The sequence below is a fragment of the Pelobates fuscus genome, chromosome 6, assembly GCF_036172605.1.
Source record: "Pelobates fuscus isolate aPelFus1 chromosome 6, aPelFus1.pri, whole genome shotgun sequence".
NCBI lineage: Eukaryota > Metazoa > Chordata > Amphibia > Anura > Pelobatidae > Pelobates > Pelobates fuscus.
Window position 1 is genome coordinate 210,567,116 of NC_086322.1, and position 9,828 is coordinate 210,576,943.

Sequence of the window (9,828 nt, forward strand, 5' to 3'; positions counted from 1 at the left end):
ACATACTCATTATGGGGGCATGTTTGCACTGGTGATGACATTTATTGCCCCTTTTCAGGCCCAGCCCCTTCTATTGGGCTACTCTACCTTTAACTGCCCGGTCCACAGTATTGTCCTAATCTGTCCCAGTCTGTTCATGAGGTGTTTCACACAACCGTAAATATGGGGTGAAATGCAGTAAATGGGGAGATCTGGCAATTTTGAATTACGAGGTACAAATGGCAACATTTATTGATATAGCACAAATATGATGGAAAGTGGCAAATATAATGTAGTGACATTTGTGAAATTAAAGGTGTCATGTTGTTAGTTTCATTCTGCTTAAGACAGTCTCTCACTCTAAGTCTGTCTTTGTCAGTGTGTATGTCCAGGATTGGCCTTAGGCTATCGGCAGCCTGTGCAAAAAATGTTCCCAGCGTCCTCTCCCTGACCATATGCCGTATCATGGACCTCTACCCTTTGTATCGGTCTGTTTATTTTGCATTTTCTTTTTACTAATTGTACAGGGTGGCCCGTAAGTCCCTACCCATCCATATATCTTATGTATCCAGTGTATCTGTGTGCTGGATGGCTAGGGACTTATGGGCCACGCTGTACATCACTGCGGAATATGTCGGAGCTTTATAATTGTAGATGTATGTTTATTTTTCTTTATTCCTTCTTTGTACAGTAAATTAAAAAAGTAAGAAACACAAATTGCAATAAATGCATTACTAGAACACTAGTGAACCTAAAAAAAACAACCTTGGTTTAGTAAATTAATCCCAATGTATTTGAAGTGTTGCAAGGCTTTACTTTTATCATGCATTCTGTGATGGAAGCCACAGGAACTCTGTACGTTCTATACAATGGGGGCGGCTCAGTGTATGATTTATTTTAATGTAAATGTAACCTCAGGGCTCAGGGGTTGCTATGACAGCACTCCCAGGTGTAAACAAGGAGCCCAGGTGCAGAGGTGATATACAGCCATACACAATAGCGCATGCGCACTAATATCTCTGCAAAACACTCGTACAAAAGCCAGGGCATTAAATCTGTCTAGCAACAAGGCACAGCCGACCAATCAGCAACGCCGCTTCCATAACAGCCAATCCTAGACTTCTCATCTTGCTACTGTCCAATCGCCTGCCGCTTATCTCATCCAGCCAATCAGCGTTCAGAAAAATTCGGGCGGCCTTTTCAAACTGAACTTGACAGCCTGTGGGAGGGGCACTTGTTAAAACCCACTGACGTAAGACGGTTCTCTGACATATTCCTCCGCCGCTTCGTTTATTCTCCCTTTCTTTACCGGTCCGTTATAAACCAAATAACTCCCGCTTCACGTCTCGTAGAGCCCGCCCGCGGCTGCTAGTTTGTCGCTTAAAACGTCGCTGGCGCTGTTTTCTCCGACATTCTTTGGGACTATTTTACTACTGGCGCTACTTTCTTTTTTTGTTGTTGTGCCTGATGTGAATCTCTGCGCCCAGTGACGTCTGGGGTAGCTGGGCGTTGAAGGCTCAGAAACAAAAACAGTCCAAAGCTATAGGAATTGAGCGGAGAGGGCAGCGATTCGTACCCGGCCAGCTCTGTGAGGGCAGCATATAATATCCCATCAATGCAGCAATAAGCGGTGCCGGGAGGCGATGTGCCCAGCACTGTACATTATCTGAACCCGTTATACCTGGCTATTGGGTCACCATGGCACTGGAGTGAGAGCACCCACAGCCTGGCAGCAGCAGCCCCTATGTACAGACACTAAGGAACAAAACAGGTAGGACACAGGCTGTATTCTAGAACGGTGTGATATGCTCTCTGTGATCTGGTACAGAACCCTAATAACACAACATGTATCATGGCTGATATATATATATATATATATATATATATATATGTGTGTGTGTTTTACACCCCACCAACTATAGACTGTAAGCTTGTCTGAGCAGGGTCCTCTCCAACCTATTGTTCCTGTAAATTTTCTTGTAACTGTCCTATTTATAGTAAAGATTCCTCCTCTTATAATTTTGTAAAGCGCTATGGATAATAAGCACAATAATAATAATGATATAACATATAGCCCCAACTGTGGACATTGCCCTATATATATTCAGTCATTGGTCCTCCTCCAATGCTCTCTAATGGCTTTGCTTTGTATGGTTTTAAGGTGTGTTTGTTTTTTTTTTTTTTTACTGTTTGTTTGTTTTTTTGTAAAAATTGGTTCTGTTTTTTTGTATATGAAGACTGTACATCTCTCCTAATACAGAGATACAGTGCTTTGTAATTTGATGGAGATATAGATATCAATATATATTATATCTATATCTCTCTCTCTCTGAAGTATGTACCTTTCTCCTAAAACAAGAGGTACAGTGTAGGCCTCTTTTTGTAGCAGAAATAACTAGACATTTTCTTTGCAAATGATCTCTGTATGCTGTACTCCTGTTTACTTAGACAAAACTATGCACAGGGTTTGAACTATAAGGTTTTTTTGTTATTAGTCTGGTACAGAAATCCAATCGATTGGGGAATGTAATTGCCATTAAATACTTTAAAGTACACAAGTTTCCCTATATAGCTTAATTAAGGGTGGTATCACTCTTCCTAAGAGTTCGTGGTACTTAAAGACACTCTATTTTGCTTTAGTAGGTGTTTTTCATTTGTTTATGTAGGGAAAGGGCTTTGGGCTAGTTCTAAATCAGCTGATCTATTCTCGAGTAAACAAAAAATCCCCTAATCCTCCCCTTAGGACAGCTTCCTTGTACTGTGTAGACGTGACTTTTAACCACTATCCTGATGGAAAAACAAAGTGGGGCTAGGCTGAATGTCTGAGCCCCTCCCCTCTCTCCTCCTTGTAGGAAGCTAATTCTGCTCAGACTGACAAACACACCCACATATCAGCTGATCACTGCTTACAGAAAAAAGTGAAAAGGTTATAGGTTGTTTATTCTCCCTATTTTTGGTCCTTTGTCTTAGTTTTCAAGATGAAGGATTTGGTAGCCATGGATAACACCAGTAATGAGGCCTTCAAGCTTCTGAAACAACTGAATGTCTATCTGGAGCAAGAATATAAGTACCAGCCTAAGGAGAAGGGCTTGATTCTCATAGAATCCACAGCAGAGGTGAGAACTATGGTATAATGTTTTATTCATGTGGAAACCTATTCTATTAAACCCTAGCAAACGTCTTCATAGATTTATAGGAATCTAATTTCCATTGCTTAATGTAACTTTTTTCTTTATAATCATGTGGTCGTTGTTTTGTCATACTGTTATGTATCTGCTGTTGCTATATTTGTATAATAACATTTAATTGAAAATTATAGCTAATCAATGCGCTCAATTCATTGTAAGGATTATTGTCCTATGGAAACTGTGTGCTTAGTTGATCATTACAGTTAGAAGGCAATCTATACAGTCTAGTTGCCAAAAATAATTTATTTACTTGTACAATTTGCTAATTTTTATTTTTTTTCCTCTTGTAGAATGACCATACTATCTGTCCAAGATTGAGAAATGGGAAGGTTGAAGATCTCTGGAGTCTAACAAACTTTTTTGCCCTTAGTATGGAAACCTTTGTACTGTCTGTAAACATACTGGACCGTTTCTTGGCAATAATGAAGGTAAATGTATTGAATTTTTTTTTTTTTTTTTTAAATAAAGAATCTGTGCATTTGGTGGGATTAGTTTTTATTCTGCCTTATTAAGAACCTCATTGCATATTTTGGCATTGGCTCTATTTTACTGATGCCATTTTGTCTTCTCTCTCCTTTTTTTTTTTTTTTTTTTGTAGGTGAAACCTAAGCACTTGTCCTGCATTGGGGTCTGCTGCTTTCTGCTGGCTGCTCAGGTTGTTGAAGAAGAATGCAATATTCCATCCGTCCATGATATCATTCGTATCAGCCAATGTAAATGCACTGTGTCAGACTTGAAACGAATGGAGAAGATAATCTCTGAAAAACTGCACTTTGAATTTCAAGCTACCACTGCCTTAACGTTTTTGCACTTGTACCACACAATAGTCCTGTGCCATTCCTCTGAGAGGTGAGTGTATGCATCCTAACTCTTGAAACTTTTTTGATTGCGTTGGTGCAGCTTTGATGATAAAGAACCTTTTTAATAAGCTAGGCAAATGGCATGTCACATTTCTCTTGTTTTTTTTTTTTTTGCCTTCTGTGAAACCACTATTGTTCTCATTTTGCCTACCTTAAGTAAATGTGTGATATTATAAGGATTGCAAGCTGTCCTCCTAAAGAAGTGTGTGGATAAAATTGCAAAACAAATTTGTTTGGGTTTATATATATTTTTTATTTATTTTTTTGGTTTTTGGTAGCTTTGTGCTAATTATAATTGTGTAATATAATGAAAACTCCTTTTAAACCACTGCAGGAAAGAACTATTGAATCTTGAGAAATTGGAAGCTCAGCTAAAAGCCTGCAACTGCCGACTTATTTTTTCCAAAGCAAAGGTGTGTATTTTGTGTCTTTACCTTATTTCTGGTGATGTAAGAATAGAGTGCTTTACTGTACCAATGTATGTACATATAGGAACCTGCAGAATGCATGTTGTTGCTGCTCCTTTTGCATGACATTGGTGGAGAAATGTGAAAATAATCTTCTAAACGGGAAAACTCCAATTATTAAGAAAGGAAGGAAAAAATAAAGTCTTAAACTTAGAGCTGGGGCAGTCTTCTCACTGCAGCCCAATCCTCTGCTGGAGCCATAAAGTCTGACCTGTGTCCAATCAGTTGCTTCTCATACAGAAATATTAAGCACACATGGCGCTTATGACCAGCCTGCCAATCCATTGCTTGGAATTTGCAAAATGTAACCTGTGACATTTCTTGCAAACTGCACTGTTTCCATTTGCAAGGCTTTTAGGGGTGGTATCTATGCACCCTTAGAAAAATAATGCATGTCACCTCTGGGGAAAAAGTAGCATTGTGTCACAGTAATTTAAAAACAAAGTTTCCCCAATTCTCCCAGAATTTACAACTCCAATGCAAATGAACATCCTGTATGCTCTATTAGAAGTGAAGCTGTGTGCTGTAGTGTATATTAAATGTGTATTTTTTCTTTTTCCCCTTTAGCCCTCAGTATTAGCCCTGTGCCTTTTGACTATTGAAGTGGAAACCTTAAAGTCACTGGAACTGTTTGAAATTGCTCTGCGTGTCCAAAAACACTCAAAGGTAAGGGCAATTGGTATGCCCTAGTAATGAAATGCACAAGGCAACAATGATAGAGACGTGACAGATGGTACCTAGTTAAGTGGTTTACTGAAAGATACAAAAGGTTGACTAGAGAAGGCCAGATATAAAATCCACACCCTCAAATGTGTGTAATATACATTTTAAGTGTGTATGTATGTATTCCCTATGGCTATGAGTTCGACATCTCTGATAAACAGCAAAGCACTTTCCTGTTCTGCTGCATTGATTTGCTAAGGTAATTGTAGTTATGATCCCACCCACATTTGGTGTGGAGAAGGCATCACTACAATGCTTATTCCTTATTTATACATTGTAAGGTTTCTACAAAAGGTAACAACTTACTGAAATTTGTGGTGATACTACAAATGATCTCTCCATTGACAAAATTCATGATAATCGTGTCATTCTATACTTAACCCATGTAGTTATACACTAGGTACAATATTAAAATCCAAATGATATTTAGGCAAAAATGGTTGATTTTTGAGGAATTTCTCACCTTGACTGTAGTCACATCTTGGCTATTTTTGCCATTATAATTAACTACAATTCAGAACTGGCTTATTGTTAATCACTCATTGCATTATTTTCTATGTAAATCGTTTACCATGAGATGGTTATACAATTTATTTTTTGTAAATTTTTCTATGAATGTTCATTTCAGGTTAATGATGCTGATATGTTGTACTGGAGGGAGCTGGTATCTAAATGCCTGGCAGATTATTCATCTCCTGAATGCTGCAAGCCTGATCATAAGAAACTTGTGTGGATTGTGTCCAGACGCACTGCTCAGAACCTTCACAACAGTTACTATAGTGTTCCGGAACTGCCTACTATTCCTGAGTGTGGCTGCATGAATGAGAGTGAGAGGTAAAACAAGTTTTTATTTTTTTATTTTTTGTAATTTATTTTTTAACACTTTTTTTTTTTCCCCTTAACCCCTTAAGGACACATGACATGTGTGACATGTCATGATTCCCTTTTATTCCAGAAGTTTGGTCCTTAAGGGGTTAACATCAACAGATCAAACGTTTTTGTTTATAGATTTCTATCTGAAGCAAAGCTTCACATTTGTAGTCAATGCTACTAGCCAGACCTTAAAAGTAGTATTTGTCATCTCAACTGTGTTGGGGGGATTAAGTGTATGTTCTGATTTTATACTTTCTGTATGTGTACTTGTATTTTATATTTCTTACTTATATCATTTTTTTCCCCCCCTAATATTAGTGAGGACTCGTGTGAAGATATGAGTAGCAGTGAAGATTCACTAGGCACATCGCCTCCCAGTGATCTTGAGGCATCTTTCTTCTTTGATCACAAGCCAAAACTGAAGCGTCGCACACGTCACCTTTACCCTTTGTAACAAAGGGTGGAAAATAATTGTATGCATGCCAAGTAGTCTTAATTTTGTGTGTGTATTGTATGAAGATGTGGAAGAAATGGTAGCTGCGTAGCTCACTTTTCAAACCTTTTAACTCTTACGGTTTGCCAATGGGTTTTTTAAATCTAAACAAAGTTTAAATACTGTTGCAAATATATTGCTATGTTTTTTTTTTTGTTTGTTTGTTTTAAATTCAAAAAAGCAGTTTTCTTACAAAAGGTTAACTTATTTCATCTGTTGGGCTATGCACTTTTTTTTTGGAAATGTAAAACTACTCGCTAGTTATGTGGCTTTTTTGAAATTTATTTAAAAAAAATACTTTTAGCAGTTTAAATGAAAAAAAGTTATTTTATTATACAAAAGTTCCCATTTGTTTGGCTGCCTCTTCCTCATATTCAAGATGGATGCTTTTGTTGAATTTGCAGTACTGTTTAAAGTTATCATTAGCTACATTCCTTTCTAAGAAGTTTAATGTTTAAACTCTTATAATGAACAAAAAAAAAAAATCTTCATATGCATGGCTATTATGTTAAACAACCTTGAATTTGTAAGTACCAAGTAAAGATAATGTGATGATTGCCTACCTTGGTGGTATATTTTGCTGTGGAGTCTAATGGTGTTTTTTGGAAACACCTAAACAAAGCAGACGTTACCAAAGTGCTGCATTTTAGAAGCTAAAGGACATATCAGCAAATACTCAGTTAATGCCTATTTACACTAATAAGTTCTTACTGTGCAATTTTTCTAACCTTTTTTTTCCTTTATATGAAAAAGCACAATGGAAAATCTGTATACAGATATGACAAACTTCCGGTTTAATTGCCAAACTAGGTGGATACATATGCATAGCTTTCTCACTCAGTCCTATTCTAGGGAGGATAATAGTAGCTAGAGAAACTACTGCTTCTTAGTCTGGTGTGTTACCAGTCCTTCCAGTGTTCTAGACAGATGACGACTAACTTGGCATTCCAGAGGTTTGTGAATATATTTCAATGGATGTTCAACAAACCTAAAGGGTTGCTATAAGGGTATAATATGATCTATAATCTGGTCATCTTTGGGTGGGGGGCATGGCTGGCCATCCATGTTACAGTTAATTAGCACGTTTTTATATAGGCTTGCTTGTCTTTTTACAAGTGACTGGAGACCCTTCCAAATTGTCTATCCATGTGCAATATATCACAAACCCCTTTTACACTCAAGGGCTTAGAAAGCAAACTCAAAAACAGCATTGTTTTTAATTGTTGCAAGATGTGGCCTTGTGAAAATGCTTTAATTTCTAAGTATTTTTGGTACCAACTGTGATTAGTGAACACATTAAACAGAAACAAATGTGACTAACCTAGAGGTGCTTGTAATATAGATGTGGTGCTGTAAGTATTATTGTTTGTACAGTTTTGTTGGATAAAAAGAAAATGTACAGAAAAAAATGTAAATTACAAAAAATGTACAGAAAAATGTATAAAACCAAAATGCAGAGAAAAAAAAATGTATTTTTTTTACATGTATGTAGTGTTTTTGTTAAATGTCATGTAGATATTAATTTATTCCATTTGGATTCTATTGCATATCAGGCTGTTGGGTGCCTTTCTACAACAGTCTTAACCAATTAAATATTTTATTTGGAAATCTGTGTGTGTGTGTTTAATTTTATACCTGGGGAAGGGTTGACGGGCATGAGTGTACAAAACAAGGAAGACATCCAGAACAACTCTGCATCTGGAAATGATATTCGGCTATTAAATTAAGTCTTTCCATTCATATTATCAAACAGGATGGTTTGAAATCATAAATTGGGGTGATTATACGGATAGCAACAGTTTAAAACAATTGGGTCTTGCTCTCACTTCATGCACATAACTGAAATAAATGGATTTAGCTGTACAATTCACTACTCAAAAATCACTATTTAGTACATATAAAAACATGCATGCGTTTTATTTCTTTCATTAGGGGTATGTCTAAATACTGCTTGCAGATGTCTTGTCTGATGCCTTTGCAAGCACTTCACTTCTTTTACAGGTAAGATTTGCTTTGACTCTAATCACAGACTTCCCAATGCAGCTCTATGTGGAGACTTTGCAATGCAGGTACTATGGACTATCGCTGCCTCTTGAGTTTTGCTTTCCTGAGCTACACAACCAAGAAGTAACTCATCAGTTTAGGGGTGTAACCAGGGGCGTATTAGCCGCGAGGCAAACAAGGCATTTGCCTTGGGCGGCATTTTCCAGGGGGCGGCAAAAAAAGCCGCCCCCCAAATGCCCAAGGCAAATGTCTTGTTAGCCTTGCGGCTAACAGACATGCTGGGCTGCTGCTGGGTGGGCGGCGAGGGAGCACTCCCCCTGAGCTGTCTGCTCAGCTCCCTCGCGCGCCGCACAGTGAGGCTGGGAGCCGGAATATGACGTCATATTCCGGCTCCGCCTCCCAGCCTCACTGTGCGGCTCGCGAGGGAGCTGAGCAGACAGCTCAGGGGGAGTGCTCCCTCGCCGCCCGCCCGCCCAGCAGCCACTGGACCACCAGGGAAAAAAGAAGGCCCCCCCCAGCATTCCCAAAGGTAAGGAGGCTGGGGGGGTTAAAGTAAAAAAAAAAAAGCCACTGGACCACCAGGGAAAAAAGAAGCCCCCCCCAGCATTCCCAAAGGTAAGGAGGCTGGGGGGGTTAAAGTAAAAAAAAAAAAAAAAAAAAAAGTGTTAATGTGAGTGTCTGTTAGTGAGTGTGAGTGTGTGTGTGTGTGTGTCTGTTAGCGAGTGAGTGTGTGTGTGTGTCTGTTAGCGAGTGTGCGCGAGTCTGTTAGCGTGTGTGAGTTTGTCTATTAGTGTGTGTGTGTTTCTGTTAGCTAGTGTATGCGTATCTGTCAGTGAATGTGTGTGTGTGTGTGTGTTTAGAATGCGGGGCGGGGTAAAGGTTGGGTGGGGGTGGCGCGCAGGGGGGGGGGAGGGGGCACCTGAGTTTTGTTCTGCCTAGGGCAACACAAAACCAGGATACACCACTGGGTGTAACAAGGTTGGCTTCTATTGAAATAGAGATTTATTTTTGTAAAATGAACAAAGGACACAACGCACATCAAGCTAAAGTACGTTATGTGTTTGTTTTCCTTTTAAGTATACTATAAGCACTTGCAAACCCAATGCATCCCCATTATTTTTCCAATGTTGTCTGTCTTTGTGGTATGGATATGATTGCTTAATCTGCTGTTTAGAATGTACACCAGGTGCCTGTGTTTCATATGTAGACACCTATTCTAGGAAAGTCCTTTTTAGTAGTGT

The 9,828-nt window shown here is 38.6% G+C and overlaps 1 protein-coding gene across 1 annotated transcript; it reads left to right on the top strand.

Moving 5' to 3' along the window:
- Positions 1–1,487: 1,487 nt before the first annotated feature.
- Positions 1,488–8,191, top strand: CCNG2 (cyclin G2). The gene is made up of 8 exons (XM_063458700.1): positions 1,488–1,750; positions 2,950–3,095; positions 3,458–3,595; positions 3,766–4,016; positions 4,362–4,440; positions 5,062–5,160; positions 5,846–6,051; positions 6,409–8,191. Exons 2-8 carry the CDS (start codon positions 2,958–2,960, stop codon positions 6,542–6,544), a joined length of 1,047 nt encoding a protein of 348 aa, XP_063314770.1. The 5' UTR covers positions 1,488–1,750; positions 2,950–2,957; the 3' UTR covers positions 6,545–8,191.
- The last annotated feature ends 1,637 nt before the right edge of the window (positions 8,192–9,828 follow it).